The sequence below is a fragment of the Pongo pygmaeus genome, chromosome 7 (genome assembly GCF_028885625.2).
Source record: "Pongo pygmaeus isolate AG05252 chromosome 7, NHGRI_mPonPyg2-v2.0_pri, whole genome shotgun sequence".
NCBI classification, from domain to species: Eukaryota; Metazoa; Chordata; class Mammalia; order Primates; family Hominidae; genus Pongo; species Pongo pygmaeus.
The window spans coordinates 39,670,392-39,693,827 of record NC_072380.2 but is presented as its reverse complement, the minus strand read 5'-3'; the positions used below and the strand labels follow the sequence as shown (position 1 = coordinate 39,693,827).

General features: G+C 34.6%; 1 protein-coding gene across 3 annotated transcripts in view; it reads right to left on the bottom strand.

The window, feature by feature from the left end:
• The window catches only part of LOC129041948 (disintegrin and metalloproteinase domain-containing protein 5), a 133,733-nt gene that overhangs the window by 48,405 nt on the left and 61,892 nt on the right, over positions 1-23,436 (bottom strand). For all 3 annotated transcript variants that reach the window (XM_054497383.2, XM_054497385.2, XM_054497384.1), the window contains 2 exons: positions 20,404-20,499; positions 1,218-1,416 (listed from right to left, as the gene is read on the bottom strand). In XM_054497383.2, the coding sequence (XP_054353358.1) occupies positions 1,218-1,416; positions 20,404-20,499 (295 nt within the window). The remainder of the gene's footprint in view (positions 1-1,217; positions 1,417-20,403; positions 20,500-23,436) is intronic.

Genomic DNA, 23,436 nt, shown 5'->3' with positions numbered 1-23,436 from the left:
TCACACTTCGGGGACTGTTGTGGGGTGGGGGGAGGGGGGAGGGATAGCATTGGGAGATATACCTAATGCTAGATGACGAGTTAGTGGGTGCAGCGCACCAGCATGGCAAATGTATACATATGTAACTTACCTGCACATTGCGCACATGTACCATAAAACCTAAAGTATAATAATAATAATAATAAACAATAATAAAGTTTTACTGGAACATAAAAAAAAAATAAAGTCTATAGCTATTGTCTTGCCATATGGTACAAATAATGATTCTGTTAGAAAAGCAGAACAAAATTATGAAAATCATCAAAACCTCCATCTCACCTTCTCCTTAAATTCCTGGCAGTCACATTGCTGTAGACAATATTTAGAGATCTATGACCTGGTTAGAGAAGACCTCAAGGGAGGGCTAAGAATGAAAAATTTCACTCTCTCGGAGAACATGCACTGCATACGTTCAGGAATTTGTATCTTCCAATGAAGCAAATGACATTTATAGGAAATTATCAAAATGGACTAGATTGGTAATGAACTGAAGCCCTCACTTATCAGCAAGTGCTTTGAAACCCAACTAATCAGTGATTAGCCCTGCTTTCCTCTGATTAAAAAACCTTGTTTCCTTTAAACTAAACCCTCACCACAAATTCTATATGATAATTTGAAAAACTGCATTTTCACTTGAGGTTTCTTTTCTGTAGGAACAAGAATTCCATATAAATTCAGAGAGGTTTTTTGTTGTTGAATTTCACAATCATGAAAATTTTGTTTTTGCGCCAGGCGCAGTGGCTCGTGTCTGTAATCCCAGCACTTTGGGAGGACAATGTGGGCAGATCACTTGAGGCTAGGAGTTTGAGACAAGCCTGGCCAACATGGTGAAACACTGTCCTGTCTCTACTAAAAACACAAACTTAGCCACCCATGATGGTGTGCTCCTGTAATCCCAGCTACTCCGTAGGCTGCGGCAGGAGGATCGCTTGAACCCAGGAGGCGGAGGTTACAGTGAGCTGAGATCAGGCCACTGCACTCCAGCCTGGGCGACAAAGAGAAACTCCGTCTCAAAAAAGAAAAAGAAAAGATAATTTTGCTTTTTCTTTAACACTAATATACATTATGCAAGAATTCAGTCATTAACACATACGTTTACATTTTTGTTCCATAAAATTCAATAACAGACTTTGGAATAATCAGAATTTAGGGACTAAGAAGAAAATTATGATTATTACCTCTTCCGATTAAATCATCACATTGTTTGTCAAAAGTCCGACACTTTCCTTGAAAACAGAAGGCTCCACCTGAATCACAATATTCTCCATCACGTACATAAGTGTCAGGCAAACAGTATGGAAGGTCCCCATTGCAATATTCAGTGAAATCACATTCTTTATCAGCTGATTTCCTACAAATCGTATTAACCGGTTTGAACTAGGAGGAAAGAGAAACATAAAACTTTAAATATCAATGATATTTAAGTTTTATTTCTCTGTAGGCTCTATATGCTGGTCCATTTTTTCCTCTAAGTTTCTAATAGCAATTAGAAAATTAAATCTTCTTGTTAACTATTTAAGCATCACACAGGATTCTTAAAATATCTCCTTTTAAAGCCTGCAACATTTTTTAAATGTTTATGATGAGGATTTATCGTTTTATAAATGGCTGCTGATTTCTTCTTTAAGATTGATTTGGAGAAACCAGAAACTGCCCAACTGAGCAGAGCCAAAATGGATTATGAGTAATTTTTATATTCCCTAGCTCCACTTTGCCTTTCTTTCCTTTATGGATGTCTGCTTATCTTTGGGTTTCCAGCTTCTCTTATAAGCATTACCCATTTTTTTATGCACAAGAAATTTAATCACATAAATCATGAAGATATTCTAAGAACACGCAGGAGAAAGTTTATTTCATATTTACTTCAGATTTCATGTTGCAAAAAACTTAAAAATAACTTCCATAATTACATATTTCTGATCTGCTTCTGGGCTTCCCTTTCTACAAATTTACTTTTGCTAAGAAGCATCTAATCATCATCTCTGAAAACTCTTCTTTCTTCAACACATGCCCCAGTCTCTTATGGCTATTGTCATTATCCTATGCAAAGTAAATAAAAATTTTCCTAGCTTTCAAAGGTCCTGAAGGCCCAGCTTATATAAAATTTATCTTCTCAAAATTGTTTTTCGCCAACTTTTTCTTAAGTTTTCAAGTATTTGCTATCTGTAGAAAGTCTCACACACATTTTCCAGGTGATGCATGAGAAGACAAATACAATATCTACTGTCACTCAAGCTTACAGAGTCAACATTTAATTCAAAACTAATGGTTCAAAGTGTTTATAGAGGAAAATTTGCACATGTATAATGAGAAAGTATCAACACTTGTTTCTTCAGAATTTGTTTCCTTTTACGAACTGGTATAAAAGGCAATCATACTTTGGTTCTAACTTTTTTTTTTTTTTTTTTGAGACGGAGTCTTGCTCTGTCACCCAGGCTGGAGTGCGGTGGCGCGATCTCGGCTCACTACAAGCTCCGCCTCCCGGGTTCATGCCATTCTCCTGCCTCAGCCTCCCGAGTAGCTGGGACTACAGGCGCACACCACCACACCTGGCTAATTTTTGTTGTATTTTTTAGTAGAGACAGGGTTTCACCGTGTTAGCCAGGATGGTCTCTATCTCCTGACCTCGTGATCCGCCTGCCTCAGCCTCCCAAAGTACTGGGATTACAGGCATGAGCCACTGCGCCCGGCCTATTCTAACATTTTTAAAAATACCTGTGAACACTCACTTCCTCAAATACTCTTTGAATCAAGCTTTATCATCCTATTGGCTCCTCCACTGAGAGGCAGAGAAAACTCTTTTACAAATATTTTTACTTTGTAGGTATATGGGAGTCGTGACTTTAGAATATTGAAAAACTATGTTTTCATGATCATGGAGGTAAAATTAAATAAATTGAATTGTGTTGCTCAAGAAGTGCACCTCATGGGCTCATCTTTTTTTGTTCTGGATCTCACCTTTATTATTATTATTGTTAATTATTTCAATAGTTTGGGAGAACAGGTGCGGTTTGGCTACACGGATAAGTTCTTTAGGTGTGATTTCTGAAATTTTGGTGCACCCATGACCCAAGCAGTGTACACTGCACCCAATGTGTAGTCTTTTATCCCTCACCCCACTCCCATACTTTCCCACACATCTCCAGAGTCCATTATATTACTCTTATGCCTTTGCATCCTTATAGCTTAGCTCCCACTTATAAGTGAGAACATACGATGTTTGGTTTTCCATTCCTGAGTTACTTCACTTAGAATAACAGTCTCCAATTCCATCCAGGTTACTGCAAATGCCATTATTTCATTCCTTTTTGTGGCTGAGTAGTATTCCATTGTATATGTGTGTGTGTATATATATGTGTGTGTATATATACACACACATATATATACACAATACACACACATATATACACTATATATATACATATATATATATATGTACATACATATATACCACAAATTCTTTATCCACTTGTTGGTTCTTTGTCCACTTGTTGGTGGATAGTCATTTAGACTGGTTCCATATTTTTGCAATTGTGAATTGTGCTGCTATAAACATGCATAAGCAAGGGTCTTTTTCATATAATGACTTATTTTCCTTTGGGTCGATGCCCCCAGTGGGATTGCTGGATCAAATGGTAGATCTACTTTTGGTTATTTAAGGAATGTCCATAGTCCTTTCCACAGTGGTTGTACTAGTTCACATTCCCACCAGCAGTGTAAAAGTTTTCCCTTTTCACCACATCCACACCAACATCTTTTAAAAAAAATTATGGCCATTCTTGCAGGAGTAAGGTGGTATCACATTGTGGCTTTGATTCTCAATTCCCTGATAATTAGTGATGTTGAGCATTTTTTCATATGTTTGTTGGTCATTTGTATATCTTCTTTTGAGAATTGTCTATTCATGTCCTTAGCCCACTTTTTGATAGGATTATTTGTTGCTGTTGTTGTTTTTCTTCCTGATTTGTTTGCATTCCTTGTAGATTCTGGATATTGGTCCTTCGTCTGATGCACAGTTTGTGAAGATTTTCTCCTACTCTGTGTGTTGCCTGTTTACTCTGCTGATCATTTCTTTTGCTGTGCAGAAGCTTTTTAATTAAGTCCCATCTATTTATCTTTGTTTTAGTTGCATTTGATTTTCGGTCCTCAGTCACGAAGTCTTTGCCTAGGCCAATGTCTAGATGAGTTTTCACCATGTTATCTTCTAGAATTTTATGGTTTCAGATGATGTTAAATTTAAGTCTTTAATTCATCTTGATTGATTTTTGTATAAGGTGAGTGATGAGGATCCAGTTTCATTCTTCTACATGTGGCTTGCCAATTATCCCAGCGCCATTTGTTGAATAGGGTGTCCTTTCCACACTTTATGTTTTTGTTTGCTTTGTTGAAGATCAGTTGGCTGTAAGTATTTGGCCTTATTTCTGGGTCCTCTATTCTGTTCTATTTGTCTACTTGCCTGTTTTTATATCAATATCATGCTGTTCTGGTAACTATAGCTTTGTAGTATAGTGTGAAGTCTGGTAATGTGGTACCTGCAGATTTGTTCTTTTTGCTTAGTCTTTGGCTATGTGGGCTCTTTTTGTGTTCCCTATAAATTTTAGGATTGTTTTTCTAGTTCCGTGAAGAACGATGATGGTATTTTGATGAGAATTGCATTGAAATTGTAGATCGCTTTTTGCAATGTGGTCATTTTCATATTATTGATTCTACCCATCCATGAGCATGGGCTGTTTCCATTTGTGTCATCTATGATTTCTTTCACCAGTGTTTTGTAGTTTTCCTTGTAGAGATCTTTCACCTCTTTGGTTAGGTATATTCCTAAGGGTTTCTTTTTGCAGCTGTTGTAAAGGGGGTTGAGTTCTCAATTTGATTCTCAGCTTGGTCGCTGTTGGTGGATAGCAGTGCTACTGGTTTGCGTACATTGATTTTGTACCCAGAAACTTATTGAATTCATTCATCAGATCCAGGAGCTTTTTTAATAAGTCTCTAGGGTTTTCTAGGTATATGATCATATCATCAGTGAACAGCCACAGTTTGACTTCCTCATTATCAATTTGGATCCCCTTTATTTTTTTCTGTTGTCTGATTGCTCTGGCTAGGACTTTCAGTACTATGTTTAATAGAAGTGGTGAAAGTGAACATCCTTATCTTGTTCCAGTTCTCAGGGGGGAATGCTTTCAACTTTTTCCCATTTAGGTATGTCCCTTCTATGCCAATTTTGCTGAAAGTCTTAATCATAAAAGAATGCTGGATTTTGTCAAATGCTTTTATGCATCTATTGAGGATCATATGATTTTTGTTTTCACTTCTGTTTATGTAGTATATTACATTTGTTGACTTTGTATGTGAAACCATCCCTGCATCCCTTGTTTAAAACCCGCTTGATCATGGTAGATTATCTTTTTAATATGCTGTTGAATTCATTTATCTAGTATTGAGCTGAGGATTTTTGCTTCTATGTTCATCAGTGATATTGGTCTGTAGTTTTCTTTTTATGTTACGTCCTTTCCTGGTTTTGGTATTAGGGTAATACTGGCTTAATAGAATGATTTAGGGAGGATTCCCTCTTTCTCTATCTTTTGGAATAGTTTCAGTAGGATTGGCACCAATTCTTTCAATGTCTGAAAGAATTCAGTTGTGAATCCATGTGGTCCTGAACTTTTTTTTGTTGGCATTTTTTTTATTACTGTTTGAATCTTGATACTCATTATCGATCTGTTCAGAGCTTCTATTTCTTTCTGGTTTAATCTAGGAGGGTTGTATATTTCCAGGAATTTATCTGTCTCCTCTAGGTTTTCTAGTTTTTGCACATAAAGGTGTTTATAGTAGCCTTGAATTATCTTTTGTATGTCTGTAATATCAGTTGTAATGTCTCCTATTTTGTTTCTAATTGAGGTTATTTGGATCTTCTCTCTTCTTTCCTTAGTTAATCTCACTAACGGTCTACCGTATTTGTTTATCTTTTCAAAGAACCAATTTTTTGTTTCATTTATTTTTTGTATTTTTTTATTTCAATTTCATTTAGTTCTGCTCTGATCTTTGTTATTTCTCTTTTTCTGCTGGGGTTGGATTTGGTTTGTTCTTGTTTTCTGAGTTTTTTGAGGTGTGACCTTAGATTGCCTATTTGTACTCTTTCAGACTTTTTGATGTAGCCATTTAATGCTGTGAACTTTCCTCTTAGCACTGCTTTTGCTGTATCCCAGAGGTTTTGATAGGTTGTTTACTATTACCATTCAGTTCAAAAAATTTTTAAATTTCCATCTTGATTTCACTGGTGACCCAATGATCATTCAGGAGCAGGTTATTCAACTTGATATATTTGCATGGTTTTGAGGATTCCTTTTGAAGTTGATTTCCAATTGTATTGCACTGTGGTCTGAGAGAGTACTTGATAATGATTTCGATTTTCTTATATTTATTGAGACTTGTTTTGTGGTCTATCATATGGTCTATCTTGCAGTATGTTCCATGTGCTGATGAACAGAATGTACATTCTGCAGTTGTTGGGTAGAATGTTCTGTAAATATGTGTTAAGTCCATTTGTTCTAGGGTATACTTTAAGTCCATTGTTTCTTTGTTGACTTTCTGTCTTGGACCTTTCTAGTGCTCTCAGTGGAGTATTGAAGTCCCCACTATCATTTTGTTGCCATAAACCTCATTTCTGAGGTCTAGTAGTAATTGTGTGTGTATAATATATACAATATATAAAATATGGTATATATCAATATTAATAGATTTTAAAGAAGAGAGATACTGTAATACAATAATCATAATGGACTTCAATATTCCACTTTCAACAACAAACAGATAATCCACACAGAAAATTAATAAGAAAACATCAGACTCCAACTACACTTTAGACCAAATGGACCTAATAGCAACAGAATATGTATTTTTCTCAAGAACACATGAAATATGCTCCAGGATAGATCATATGTCAGGCAGCAAAATAAGTCTTAGAAAATTTAAAATGATTGAAATAGTATCAAGTATCTTTCTCACCACATTGATATAAAACAAGAAGTCAATAACAGGACTTGGAATTTGGAAATTTTACAAGTATATGAAAATTAAGCAACATACTGCTGAACAATCAATGGATCAAAGAAGAACTTAAAATGAAAATGTAAAAATATTTTGAAATATGTTGATACAAACAATAATAGTCACACAATATACTAAAACTTATCAGATGCAGCAAAAATCATTCCAGTGGGGAAGTTTATAACAATAAATATCTACATCAAAAAAGAAGAAAGATATCAAATAATCAACCTAATGTAATTACACCTCAAGGGACTAGAAAAAGCAAAATCCAAAGTTAGTAGAAAAAAGGAAGTAAAGATAAGAACAGAAATAAATGAAATAGAGGCTAAAAAAAAGTAATGAAACTAAGAAATATTGATTAATTGTCATAGACTTTGTGAAGTTACATATTAACTTTTAGGTTTTTGTCTGATAGAATAGGAAATAATTCCTGTCATTTAGAAAAGACAACCAAATAAGTTATTGTTTTTTTCCTGTGGATATTAACCACAGGAAAATATTTGAACATAGCAATATTATGCTAACATTCTTTTGTTTCCAAATCCTATTTATCTAGTTTTGTTACTTACTCTTCAACAAGCCTATTATTCTTCCTAGTTCCCTCATTAATGAGTTGAATAAAACTCTGACACATTAATTGTATATTATGAGAGTAGCCCTTATAACTTTTTGAAAATTATGCTTTTTTCAGGGTCAATCTATTATTTTTTGCTTATTCATGTGTGTGCATGTGTGTGTGTCTGTCCAGAAATCTGTGGCAATCTCAAATAAAATGTATTATAAAAAAGAATAGCTTACTGAATTAGCATATTTCCAAAAAACAATTTTCAAATACATTTCACCCCAAATATATATCTGTTAAATAATTAGAACAAACACTGTTTTTAAAGTTAGGAAATTGCGAGCCTATAATGTGACTTGACAAGATGGGTAATGGAATTTTTTATTTTTTAAAGGTTTATTACAGATTTATTTATAATTGCCAAAATTGGGAAGTAAATGAAATGTCTTTCAACAGATAAATATATACATAAACTCTGGTACATTCATATAATTGAATAATATCCAGCTATAAAAAGCAATTAGCTACCAAGCCATGAACTATAGCTATAGAACATAGATGAACTATAAATAATATGTTGGTAATTGAAAGAAGCCAATCTGAAAAGACTACATGCGTATATTCTTACAACTATATGACATTATGAGAGACAAAAGTATAGACACAAATTTAAATCCAAACATTCTGATTTCAGTTTTGTTCTATTATGCCACATTGTTTCTCACCATGTGATATTATTTTCAATAACACCTACATATTCTTATTTACTTTTTCTTTTTAGAGATATCAACTGCTCCACTGACATACTGGATGACATTTCCATCATTCTACAATTCTCACTGTAAAACCTTCAAGGTCACCATTTTAATAAATATTTCCCATGGCCTACAAATATGCTCAAATCATTTTTTTCACTTATTATCAACTAACACAACTCTTGAGTCCACAATCACTAAATTCAGGAGAAACATGTTTCTTGGCCACTAGGTGGGAGTTTATCTTCATCAGGATGACCTTTTCTGTTTTTAACTTTATTAGAGGTTTAATTTATAACTTACATACCATAAAATTCACCTATGTTAAGTGTACACTTTGGTGATATTTTAAGAAAATTTACATAGTTGTGCAACCAGCACCACAACCCAAATTTAGGACATTTCTATTAGCATAGGATAAGATCCCTGGTATCCATTTATAGTTAATCCCCATGCCTGTGGCTGGCCCCAGGTAACCACTAATCTACTTACTGTGTCTATAAATTTGCATTTTGGGACCTTTTCTACAAATAAAATGATAAAATGGGTGGGGTTTTGTACTTAGCTTCTCTTGCATAGTAGTGTTTTTGAGATAGTAGTATGTATGAGTATTCTGTCAACGTTTATTGCTCTCTAGTATTCCACTGTATGGATATATCATAGTTTTTGTCAATTAGTTTATAGATATTTGAGTTGTTTTCAGATTTTGGTCATTGAATAATGTTGTTATAGACATCCATATGCAAATTTTTGTAAATACATGTTTTCATTTATCTTGAGTAGACCTAGGAGTAGAATCCTTCGTTCAATTGGTAAACTTATGTTAAACTGCTTAAGAGACTGTCAAACTGTTTCCCAAAGTAGTAACACCATTTTTTGGTCCTACTAGCAGTCTATGAGTTCCTGTTTCTCTGTTTTCACCAATATTTATTATTTTCTGTCATTTGATTACAGCCATTCTAGTGGGTGTCTTGTAGTATCTTGTTTGAATATATACATTGCTAATGACTAACAATGTCTTTACTATTTTTCGTGTATTTATTATTCCATGTAATTATTTTGTATATATTTCTATATATTTTGTATATCATTGTATATAACTTTGTATATATTTGCCTATCTTCTTTGAACAGGTATTTTACCTGTTCATATATTTCATACATTTGTAATTGGATTGTTTCCCTTCAATTATTGAGTTGTTAGCATTATTAATAGATTCTGTATACAAGTACTATATCAGAAATAGTTTGTAAATATTTTCTTCCCCTCTGTGACTTGTCTTTTTATTGTCTTAATAGTGTTTTCTGAGGCACAAAGGTTTTTAATTTTGATAAAGTCCAGTTTACCGACTATTTCTTTTATGAATTATAGTTGTGATGTTGTATCTTGGAAATTTCTGCCAAATCCAAGGTTATGAATATTTTTTCCTATGTTTTCTTCCAATAGATGTATAGTTTTAACTACTGCAGTTAGGTTGATTGTCTATTTTGAGTTAAATTTTGTGTATGGCATGATAAAAAGGTCCAAATTTACATTTTTGTATGTGGATATTGAATTGTCCCAATAGCCTTTGCTGAAAAGACTATTATTCCTCTATCAAATTGTCTTGACACGTTTGTCAAAAATCAATGGACTATAAATATAAGAGTTTATTTCTGGACTCTCAATTCCATCCCATTTATCCATGCATTTAATGTTATGCCAGTACAATGTTAAGCTAGATCACTTTAGCTTTATAGTAATTTTTGAAATATGAAATGGTGACTCCCTCAATTTGTTCTTCAGGATTGTTTTAGCCCTTCTGGGTGCCTTGCATTTCCAGAATTTTTAGGATTATGTCATCAATTTCTGTAAAGAAGCCTACTAGAATTTTGCCAAAGCTTGGTCTTAAATCCATAGATGAATTTAGACATGTACAGAAAAGAGTTAACATAGCAGACTTCAGACTGCTATACTTAGAAAGATATATTAGCAAGGCTGGCCTTTGGCTGACACCTCAGTTACAGTTCCCACACCATTGCCTAACTAATAAGTCACTGTGCCTGAACTGTTTAGACCTTGTTATTTATAATGAACAACCAATTTCCATCTAAGAGTCTGGAATTTGGGTAGATACTAGGCAAAAGATGCCTATGTGACCAGCCTCTAATAAAAACCTTAGGGTCTGGGTTCCCGGCAGTCAAGATTTCACACATATTGTCATAATTCATTGCTGGAGGAATCAAGTCCCTCATGGGTGACTCTACTAGGAAATTACTCTTGGAAGCCTGTGACTACTTTCCTTCATACGTGACCCATGAGCCTTTTTCCTTTGCTAATTTTGCTTTGTATCCTTTTTCTGTAATAAATTATAGTGATGAGTACATTCTATGTTCAATCACGTGAGTCTTCCTATGGATTTACTGAACCAAGGGGTAATACTGGGGACCCCCGACAGAAGGGAGAATCGCTGTCTTAACAATACCATCTTTCAACCCATTCACATGGAAGATCTCAGCATTTATTTAGGTTTTTGTATTTTTCTCAGAAATTTTTTGTTGTTTGCGTGTATATTTTGTATTCTTAATATATGCCTAAGTATTTATTTTTATGCTATTGTGAATGAAATTCTATTCTTAATTTTATTTTTCTATTTTCCATTGCTAGTATATAGAAGTGCAATTCATTTTTGCATAGCAATTGCGTATGCTGTGACTTTGCTGAATTCATTTATTTATTCAAACAGGTATTTTGGTAAATTTCCTAAGATTTTACATACACAGGGTCATGTAATCTGCAAATAAAGACAGTTGTACTTTTTGTCTTCCAAGTTAGATGCTTTTTAATTTTTATTCCTACCTGATTTTACTTTCTTGGACCTCCAATACAATGTTTAGTAGAAGCACTGAGAGCTTGCATCCTCACTTTCATTCTGATTTTAGGGTGGAGAGCATTGAGAATTTCATGGTTAGTATGATGTTAGCTGTAGGTTTTTCATAAATACTTTGCATCAGGTAAGGGAAGTTTCCTTCTATTTACAATTTGTTAATAATCTATAATGGGTGTTACATTTTGTTATATCCCTTTTCTGCATCACTTGAGATGATCTTGTATTTTCTTGTCCTTTATTATATTAGTATGGTGTGTTACATTAACTATACCACTTTTGCATTACTGAGATAATCCTTTTTGGTCATGGTGGATACTTCCTTTTATGTTTCTTTATTCTGTTTGCCATTTTTAAAGGACTTTTTGCATCCATATTCATGAGGGACATTGATCTATAGTTTTCTTTTCTTGTCTTTGTCTAGTGTTAGTATCAAGGTAATACTGTTCTCATAAAATAAATTTAGAAGGGTTCTTTCCTCTTCTATTTTATGCAAAAGATTGTGGAGTATTTTTGTATTATCCCTTCTTTAAATATTTGTTAGAATTCACCAGTCAGGCTATCTGGACTTAGGTAGTGAATTATCAAACTGGCCAGAGCTTTACCAAATATCCTATGTAATTACTCTATCAGGAGATTTGTCTCTGGAAAGAGCACATGAAACATGTCTTCTCAAAACAATCTGGCATTAGAATTGAGCATCAAACCATGATGGAGCCCATCTCAATAGTCACATAAACTCTGTCTGGTAAACCATCCACCACTACACTATAGCAAATCTGTTGGTAAATTCAGAAGCTGATATTCATATGCAAATGAGATCATTTTTATCACCTTTAAAACAGGAACCAATTTAAAAATTGTTTGATTAGTCAACCACATTTTTTTTTTAGCTTAACATCGCCTTTTTTTTTTTCTTTCCAACTTTTTTTTACGTTCAAGGGACACATATGCAGGTTTGTTACATGGGTAAATTATGTGTCACAGGGATTTGCTGCACAGATAATTTTGTCACCCAGGTAAGCTTATCTGCTTACCCGATAAGCAGTTTTTCAATCCTCATTCTCCTCACACCCTCCACTCTCATCTAAGCCCTGGTGTCTGCTGTTTCCTTCTTTGTGTCCATGTGTACTCCCACTTATAAGTGAGAACATGCAGTCAGCAACATTTTAGAATGTGGTTCTAAATCATCTTACCTAATTATGATTTGAGTTGACAATTTTGATAGAATCCATACTTTGAAAATAACTGTTAGCTACATACTTTTGTTTCTCCATCAGTAACACTGAGAAAAAAAAAATCACGGCTGAATAATTCTGAAGAGTCACATTGACTAGGACCAGTACACTATTTCTCTATTAGTCATCAAATTAGAGCAAAACAGGCCACTTTTCTTCCTTTATGTATACATCTTCCTTTCAGGTTGATATAATCCCATTTGTATATTTTTGCTTTTGTTGTCTATGTTTTGAAGTCATGTCCAAAATAAGGATCTCTCTACCACTTCATTTATTCCCTGAAGCCTCTATGCCAATTATTTTCTTTGTCATTAAGGTTTTAGCTCAAATGTCACCCCTCAGAAAGACATTTCCTGTTTACTCTGGCTAAAATACCCTCTTCCCTCACTTTTTATTCTATCGTCCTATTTTATTTTATTTTAAAATCACTTATCACTGTCTGAAACTATCTTGTTTAGTGTTTGTTTGCTTATATGTTTATTCTCTTTACTATCTCCCACTAGATAGTGTGGAGTAAACTATTTCCTGAATTAGTGAATGAACAAATAACTTTAAGCTGTAAATGAACCTGTCTGCTTCTAATGCCAACCTTTTATCTCATCCTATTTTGGCAAGGTTTGATCTGCACATTGTTACTCTACATAATTTTAGGAATAATATGAGAAAGCTAAACAGAATGCTGGAAGCCACTGATTTTTTATATTGATTTTAAAAACTTACTATCTGTGTGTTCAGTGCTATTTTTTTCTATTTTTCTCTCTGCTATAATCATTACATTTGGCTCTAATTTCTTATATTTATCTTCCATGTCAATAACTAGTTTGAGCCACAAGAATTCTGATATTCTTTAAGTTTGGCATTTATCTTAAGTTTAAATTGTGAATGTAGTTTATCTGTAATGATTCTTCATTTTATTCACCTTCAGTTTTATTTTGTTCTATTCTTACAACATTCTCTTAGTTCAAAGATGCCAAGCCTTGCAATTTTTTTTTTGAGAATGGTATTTTTTTTCTGAAATTGCTTATAGATCCTATAATGACTTAATTTTAAAAGCATGCACTCCCTCCAATCTTATGGATGTCTGCCATTTACCCTGTTCCAGAGTTTGTTTCATTCTCCCAGAGTATTTCAGTGAACTCTGCTGGGTGTGGAAAATTATTTGGGAATTTTTTAATTGATAGATAAAATTACATGTATTTATCATATACAACACAATATTTTAAAGTGAACTATATATATAGTTCTTTTGTAGTGAGAACATTACTATCCATTCTCTGCATTTGTCAAAAATACAACATAATTATAGTAACTATGCTATACAATAGTTATCTTGAATTTATTCCCCCTCTCTAACTTAATTACACATCCTTCAACCAACATCTCCCCATTCCCTCCTCCCTGCAACAACCATTCTAATCTCTAATTCTATGAGATCAACTTTTTAAGATTCCACATATGAGTAAGATTATACATTATTTGTCTTTCTGTACCTGGCTCATTTATCTTAAGATAATATCCTCCTGGTTTAACCATACTGCCACAAATTACACAATTTCCTACTTTTTATGGCTAAATAGTATTCCACTGTGTATGATGTATACCACACTGTCTTTATCCAATCACCTGCTGATAGACACAGAGGTTGATTCCATAATTTGGCTATTGTGAATAGTGCTGGAATAAACACAGGAGCGTTAATGTCTCTTCAACAAACAGATTTTATTTCCTTCGGATACATACCCAGTAGAGGAATCACTGGGTCTCATGGTAATTCTATTTTTAATATTTTGAGGAACTCCCCCATTGTCCTCCATAATGGCTGTATTAATTTACAAGCCTATAAACAGTGTGTAGGGGTGCTCTTTACTCCATATCCTTGCCAAGACTTGTTATCTATGTTGTCTTTTGATCATACCCACTCCAACAGAAGTGAGGTGATAGCTCATTGTGGTTTTGATTGACAAGATACTCAAGATAGTAATATTGAGCACTTTTTTAATATACCTATTGGCCATCTATATGACTCCTTTTGAGAAATGCCTATTCAGATCTTTTCCACATTTTTTAATTGGGTTGTTTTCTTGCTATTGAGTTGTTTGAATTCCTTATGTATTTTGGATATTAACCCTTATCAGATGTATAGTTTTCAAATATTTTCTCCCATTCTGTAGATTCTTTCTTCACTTTTTTTATTGTTTCCTTTGCTGTGCAGAGGCTTTTCAGCTTGATGTAATCCCATTTGTATATTTTTGCTTTTGTTGTCTATGTTTTTGAAGTCATGTCTGAAATAATAACTGACCAGAACAATGTCATGAAGCTTTTTCCCTGTTTTCTTCAAGTAGTTTTACAACTTTGAGTCTCATATTTAAGTCTTTAATCCTTTTTGGTTTTATTTTTGCACATGGACAGAGATAAGGATCTAACTTCATACTTCTGTATGTGGACATCCAGTTTTTCCAACACCATTTATTGAAGAAACTATCCTTTCTTTGGTTATTTATTCTTGGCACCTTTGTAGAAAATCAGTTGACTATAAATGAGTGGAATTATTTCTAGGGTGTGTATTTTGTTCCATTGGTCTAAGTATCTGGTTTTATGCCAGTACCATGCTGTTTTGGTTACTACAGCTGTGTAGTATATTTCAAAGTCAGGTAGTGTGATGCCTACAGCTATGTTCTTTTTGCACAAGATTGCTTTGGCTACTGGGGGTCTTTTCTGATTTCATTTGAACTTTAGGAATTATTTTTCTATTTCTGTGAAGAATGTCATTAGTATTGTGATAAGAATTGCAATCAACCTGTAGGTTGCTTCGGGTATTATAGATATTTTAACAATATTAATTTTTCCAATCCATGAACAGGGGATAGCTTTCCATTTATTTGTGTCTTCAATTTCTATCATCAATATTTTATAGTTTTCAGTGTAGACATCATTTAACTCCCTGGTTAAATTTATTCTTAAGTATTTTATTTTTATCTATCATAATGGGATTGTTCTCTTGATTTCTTTTTGAGATAATTCACTATTAGTGTATAGGAACACCATTGACTTTAGTATGTAAATTTTGTATCCTACAACTTTACTGAATTTATTTACTAAATCTAACAGTTGTTTTTTTTTGGTTTTTTTTTTTTTTTTGGTGGAGTTTTCTATATATAGATGTACCCCAGAGGTATTGTGGATTCAGTTCCAGAGAACCTCAGTAAAACAAATACAGTAATAAAGCAAGCCACATAAGATTTGGGGTTTCCCAGTGCATATAAGTTGTGTTCACACTATATTGTAGTCTATTAAGTGTATAATAGCGTTATGCCTAAAAAATATACATACTTTAATTAAAAAATATTTTATTGATAAAAAGTGATAACAATCATCTAAGCCTTTAGTTTACTGGTAATCTTTTTGCTGTTGGAGGATCTTGCCTCAATGTTGATGGCACTGACTAATCAGGGTGGTGGCTGTTAACAATTGAAGTGGCTGTGGCAATAACTTAAAATAGGACAACAATGAAATTGGCCACATCAATTGACTCTTTCTCTCCTGAAAGATTTCTCTGTAGCATGCAATGCTGTTTGATAGCATTTAACTCACAGTAAAACTTCTGTCAACACTGAAGTCAATCCCTTCAAATGTTGTCACTGCTTTATCAACTTTGTTTATGTAATATTCCAAATCCTATATTGTCATTTTAAAAATGTTCACAGTACCTTCACCAGGAATATATTCCATCTCAAGAAATCACTTTCTTTGCTCATCCGTAAGAAGCAACTCCTCATCAATTCAAGTTTTATTAGGAGATTGCAGCAATCCAGTCATGTCTTCAGACTCTAATTCTAGTTCTCTTACTATTTGTATCACATCTGCAGCTACCTCCTCCACTGAAATCTTGAATCCTTCAAAGTCATCCATGAAAGTTTGAATCAACTTCTCCCAAACTCTTGTTAATGTTGATATTTTGATCTCCATCTATGAATTGCAAATGTTCTTAATGGTATTTTAAATGGTGTATCCTTCCTGAAGATTTTTAGATAATTTTGCCCACACCCATCAGAAGACACTATCTATGGCAGCTAGAGTCTTTACATAATAAGGCTTGAAAGTCAAAATGACTCCTTGATCATTTGTCTGACCATGGGCTGCAGAATGGATATTGTGTTAAGCAGGTATGAAAACATTAATCTGCTTACACATCTCCATCAGAGCTCTTGCGTGACTAGTTGCATTGTCAATGAGCAGTAATGTTTTCAAAGGAATCTTTTTTTCCTGAGTATTGGGTCTCAACAATGAGCTGAACATATTCATTAAGCCATGCTGTAAACAGATGTGCTGTCATCCAGGCTTTGTTGTTCCAACATAGAGCACAGGCAGACTAGATTTAGCGTAATTCTTAAGGGTCATGGGATTTTTGGAATGATAAATGATCATTGGCTTTAACTTAAAGTCACCAGTTGTATTAGCCCATAACAAGAGAGTCAGCCTAAAGCTTTGAAGCCAGGCATTAAATTCTCTCTAGCTATGAAAGTCCTAGAAAGCATCGGTATTAGGCCATTCTTTCACTGCCATAAAGTAGTGTCTGAGATTGAGTACTTTATAAGAAAAGACATTTAATTGATTCATGGTTCTGCAGGCTGTACAGGAAACATAGTGGCATCTTCTTCTGAGGAGGCCTCAGGAAGCTTCCAATCAAGGCAGAAGGCAAAGGAGGTCAGGCACATCACATGGCGAGAACAGGAGCCAAAGCAAGAGGGAGTTGGTGGGGCGAGAGGGGAGACACGCCACACACTTTTAACCAATCAGGTCTCATGAGAACTTAATCACTATTGTGAAGATGGCACCAAGCCATGAGGGATCCACCCCCAAAACCCAAACACCTCCCACCAGACCCCACCTCCAGCAGTGGGGATTACAATTTAACAGAGATTTGGATAGGGACAAACAGCCAAACTATATTAGCATCTTTTTTCAATAGAAGGCTGTTTCATCTACACTGAAAATCCATTGTTTAGTGTAGATACCATCATCAATGATCTTAGCTAGATCTTTAGGATAATTTGCTGCAGCTTCTATATCAGCACTTGCTGCTTCACCTTGCACTCATGCTATGGAAAAATCTTCTTTCCTTAAAACTTATAAACCAACATCTGCTAGCTTAAAATTTTCTCCTGCAGCTTACTCACTTCTCTCAGCCATCATAAAATTAAAGAGAGTTAGGTCCTTGCTCCGGATTAGGCTTTGGCTTGAGGGAATGTTGTGGCTGGTTGGATCATCTATCCAAACCACTAAAACTTTTTCCATATCAGCAATAAGCCTGTTTTGCTTTCTTATCATTTGTGTGTTCACTGGGCTAGTGCTTTTACTTTCTTTCAAGAACTTTCCTTCGTATTCATAACTCGGCTAACTGTTTAGCACAAAGTCCTGGCTTTCAACCTATTTCAGCTTTTGACATGCCTGTCGCAGGAATCTTAATCATTTGTAGCTTTTGACTTAAAATGAAAAACATGAAACTTTCTTTCTGGTGAACGCTTAGAGGCCATGTATGGTTATTAATTGGTCTAATGTCAATATTGTTGTGTTTTGAGGAACAGAAAAGCCTGTGGAGAGGGAGAGAGACAGGGGAATGGCTGGATAGGGATCAATTAGAACATATACATTTATTGATTATTTGGATTGACTCTAATTGGAGACTTTTGACTTTTCCTGTACCTGGATTATATCTTTCTCTAGGTTTGGAGAGTTTTCTGCTATTATTTCTGTAAATAAGCTATCTATCTCTTTTTTTTTTTTTTGAGATGGAGTCTCACTCTGTCCCACAGGCTGGAGTGCAGTGATGTGATCTCGGCTCACTGCAAGCTCCGCCTCCCTGGTTCACACCATTCTCCTGCCTTAGCCTCCAGAGTAGCTGGGGCCACAGGCGCCCGTCACCACACCCGGCTGATTTTTTTGTATTTTTAGTAGAGACGGGGTTTCACCATGTTAGCCAGGATGGTCTCGATCTCCTGACCTCATGATCGGCCCGCCTGGGCCTCCCGAAGTGCTGGGATTACAGGCCTGAGCCACCGCGCCTGGCCGCTGTCTATCTCTTTATCTTTTTTATTCTTTCTTGAACACCAGCTACTCATATATTACCTTTTCTGATGGTGCCCCATAAATCCTGTGAGTTTTTTTCATTCCTTTACATTCTTTTTCTATTTTCTCCTCTAACTGAATATTTTCAAAATAGTTATCTCCTATTTCACAGATTCTTTCTTTGGCTTTAGCAGTTCGGCTGTTTGCACTCTTTACTGCATTTTTAAACATCATTCATTGTATTTTCAGCTCCAGTATTCCTGTTTGATTTTCAGTCTCTTGGCTGCTAAAGTTACTGAAACGCTGAGCTAGAATTCAACCCTCCCAGCTGCTGAAGTCAGCTTGTCACTGTGGGCTTTTGGAGCCCAACACTGTTGTAGTAGGTGGGTGGTGATGCAGGCCAAAACTTGAGGCCATCTTGCAGGGGCTACAGGTTACTGTTTGGTGCTGCGGCAGTTCTGAAAGCTCAGATCATAATTACCAGCCAAGATTCAAGGGCCTTGGGCGTCTTCCCAGTGCCAGGTTTTACTGCGGTTGACCTGGTATTGGTTAAAAGGTACAGTCCAAGTCTCACTTCCCTCTTTTTCTGGCAAGCAGACAGTATCTTTCGCTGTGCTGTGCTGTACTATGCTGTGCTGTGCTGTGCTGTGCTGTGCGGTGCTGCCTGGGGTTCAGGGAGGGGCGATGCAGGTAATGTAAAACTGTCCTTCCTACCCTCTTTAATGCATCTTTTCTTATCATGCTATAACCAGGCACTATGACCTCTCACTAATACAGGAATTATTAAGAAATAATTTTTAGGCAGCTAGAAAGGGTAAAAGCTCTTGGTGGAATTTTCCTTTAATAAAAAGCAGTCCCAAACCATTTCTTCTCTTAACAGAAAGCAGCCTGAGAAGTCAGGCATAGATATGCAAACTAGAAGCTTTTATATGTAAATGCCGGCAGCTATACCTGGAAGCCAGGTACATCCAATATGGTGTCCCCTGCCCTCTTTTCCTTGTCACCACGTTTAAGGGTATCATGACAGCCTTCAAGTAAACCCACATGTACAGGTATCATGGCCGCCGCCAGGTGGAGGCTGTATTTGCATAATAAAAGACTACGGTGGGAGGGCCAGTATTTTCGAGGGCTATGTAAACGGCACGCCTGGTCAAACCAATTCCCTGAGCCCTATGTAAATTAATCGCTGCCTCCTCAAGCATCTGTACAAAACCCATTGCTTTCCGCAGCAAACAGGAGACCCTCTTTTTGGCGACCCACTTTCTCATTATGAGGAAGCTTTTTCTCTCTCTCTTCTTCTTTGTCTATTAAACTTTCCACTGCCAAACCCACTCCTCCTGTGTGTCCGTGTCCCGAATTCTTTCTGGACCGTGACATAGAACCAGGTTATATAACCCAGACAACGGAGCCGTTTCATCACCTGGCTTCCTTAGCTCTTATGCAGGTATTTTCATACATGAACAGTTGTTCAAATTGATGTTTTTGTGGGGGAACAATCACTGTCCTATTCCACCAACTTGCTCTACCTCTTGTCCACCAGGAATTCATTAAATGGTGTCAGTAAGAGAGACCAAATGGTTGTAACAATAACAGATATGTTGAGCTGGAAAATCAAGCTGGGAGAGAAGAAGCATTAGGTATTATGTACATGAGAGTACAGGAAGTGATAGATTACTGAATGGATTTAAGTATGATAGTGGGTCTTAGGTTGCTTGGATATAATATGGTGGCAAGGGCTGAACATATTACTGATATGTTTTCCATCTCCTTGAAACAAGTATTTCAAGAAATTTGATGCTGAGCCATTGTCAGATACAAATTGCCGCTTACCTTGCAATCTTTTGAACAGCAATCTCCGGAACCACATTTTGCATTACCTTTCATTCTACATGTTGAAGGATCACAGCATAATTTATGTGTGCAATTCTGTAAAAAAATGCTAAGTGTTAGTTAATCACATATAATTAGGTACCACCAAATAAAACTGTGACATATAACTTTACAAAGTATAAAGCTTTTCTAAAATTCACTGATTTTTCATAATCCCATTCTTTATGTGAGATTTATAGAAATCAATATCTCATTCAGTAATGTGTAAGATAAATGTATTGTCTTGAGGGAGGAGAAAGGGAGGGGGTTGAAAAACCACCTACTGAGTACTATGCTCACCGCCTGTGTGCAATATGCCCCTGTAACAAACCTGCAAATGTACCTCCTGTAGCTGAATTAAAAGTTGAAATTTTAAAAAAGAAATATATTATGTCACTATATTTCATATAATTTCAATGATATTCCTATGGGGCCAAAACCTAGAGAAAACAGTTATTAGATATCTTATTAACTAACATTCTCTTTAAACATTTCCTTATATTATTCCTTTTAGAACAAATCATATCAGCCAGATTTATTCACCTGTAGAAACCAAAATTAAATAACCTCAAAAATTGTTCATAAAATCACAAATGTTTTCTGTTTTCTCAATGCCTCCACCTAACTTATTTGGAAGAAATGAAAAACTGGAGATTCTAGACCTGCAATGTTAAATATGACAACCACTAGCAATGTGTAGCTATTTAAATTTAAATTAACTAACATTAAACAAAGATAATAATTCACGTACTCAGTCATATAAGCCACATCTTGAGTGCTCAACACACACATATGATTAGTGGAAAGTGTATTGTATGGCACAAAAGAACATTTCCATAATTATGAAAAGTTCCATTGAAGAACACTGCTCTAGAAAACGGATGTTTAATTTTACAGAAAGTTTTGTATTTATTTGCTGGATCTAGCATAAATGTTGTCCTTATTTATTTTACTGTGATGAATAATATTGATTTATATTCAAATACAAAATCAATTTTACATTATTAAAATAAGCCCAAATTTGTCTTGCTAATATTTGTTTAGAATTTCTGTATCTGAGTTCATGAGTGACTCTGGCCTCTAATTTTCTTTTCTTGTAATAAGCTCCTCAAAGGTTTTTTTGTGTCAAGTTTACACTGGTTATAAAATGCATGGAGCCTTGTTTATTAAAAAAAAAAAGAAGAAAATTGGATTATTACCTCCTTCAATATTAGAATTTATCAGAGAAATCTACTAGGCTGGTGGCAGTTGTCAGAAGTTTTTAAAATAGAGATACAACTCTTTTGTTAATTATGAGAACACTCTAATTTGTTGTTTCTCATTGAGTCAGTAATTGTAAGTTTTACCATTCTAGTAATTTCTCATATTCTCAGAATATTCATATTTATTAATATAAAATTTTTTATTATGTCCTCTTTCTAGCTGTAGGTTCTGAGTTTTTTTTTCTTTTTCAGTCCTGATATTGGTTGTTTATACCTTTTCTTATTTGGTTTCATTAGTGTTACTTGAAAATTTTTAACTTTTTTTTTAGTTTTTTCAAGGAACCAAGTTTTCTCTTTAAGCTATCTATTATATAATGATTGCTTATTTTATTAATTCTTGCTCTTATCTTTATTATTTATACATTTGTCTATAAATTTTCATTGGAATATAGTTATAGATATATTGCTGAGTTTTGATAATGTCTAATTTTCATTGTAATATATTTACCCCCTGGTAATTTAAAAGCATACTTTTTTTAACTTTGCTAATATTGAGGATATTCTGGCTATGTTAATTGGTTTATTGAGTGAACTTCTTAGCAGAAAAATAAATTGTTAATTGATTTATTTATTGATTTATACTTTGTTGCAATATACTAGGAAAACATACATTTATGTATCTTTTTTTTCCACTGGAACACTATGCAGCTTTTATGTATAAATACAAACATATTTGAAGCATATTGTTGAGTAAGAAAAGCAATTTGCAAAAAATGTATAGAATATCATTTGTCCAAAACTTCCTCCACAGAATTATAGCCCATATTTCTATAGACACATAAATATATGTAAAAATAGAATAAAAAGTCTGAAAAAATATACACAAAGCTGTTAACAATGGGGACCTTATAGATGGGAGTGATAGTCCCAAGGGGAAATTTTACTTTTATCTTGAATGTTTGATTTTTTTACAATTATCATATATTTGTGTATTACTTACATAGTTAAAAATACATAGCTACTTTGAAAATATAACTTTACCCCAGTTGTCTCATAACTCTAGGGCTAGGTATGACTTGGTCAAGACCCAGGATTAGTTGGCAGTGATTGGGATAAAATATTGACACACTGAATATATTTATTATGGCTAAAAAAATGTGTTCCCAATGCACATGGTCACTACACTGTCCAAGTTCAATGCTAATGAAAAAGTCTTAAAGGCAACTAGAGAAAAGAGTCAGATCATGTATAAAGGGAAACCCATCAGCTAACAGTGAACTTCTCAGCAGATAGCAGAATCTCTTATAGGCCAGGAGAGATTGGGAGCTTATTTTCAGCATTTTTAATGAAATTTCAACTAAGAATTTCATATCCCACCAAACTAAGCTCCATAAATTGAGAAATAAAATATTGTCCCGATAAGCAAGTGCTAAGGGAATTCATTACCACTAGACCAGCCTTACAAGAGATCCTTAAAAGAATTCTAAACAAGGAAACAAAAGAATGATATATGCTACCACAAAAACACACTTAAGTACCTAACCTACAGACCCTATAAAGCAATGTACAACAGAAACTACAAAGCAACCAGCTAACAACTTTATGATAGTATCAAAACCTCACATATCAATTCAACCTTGAATTTAAATGGTCTAAATGCCCTTCTTAAAAGGCACGGATTGGCAAGTTGGATAAAAACAAGAACCATTTGTCTGCTGTCTTCAAGAGACCCTTATCACATGTAATGACCCCACAGACTCAAAGTAAATGGTTTCGGAGATATCTATCATGC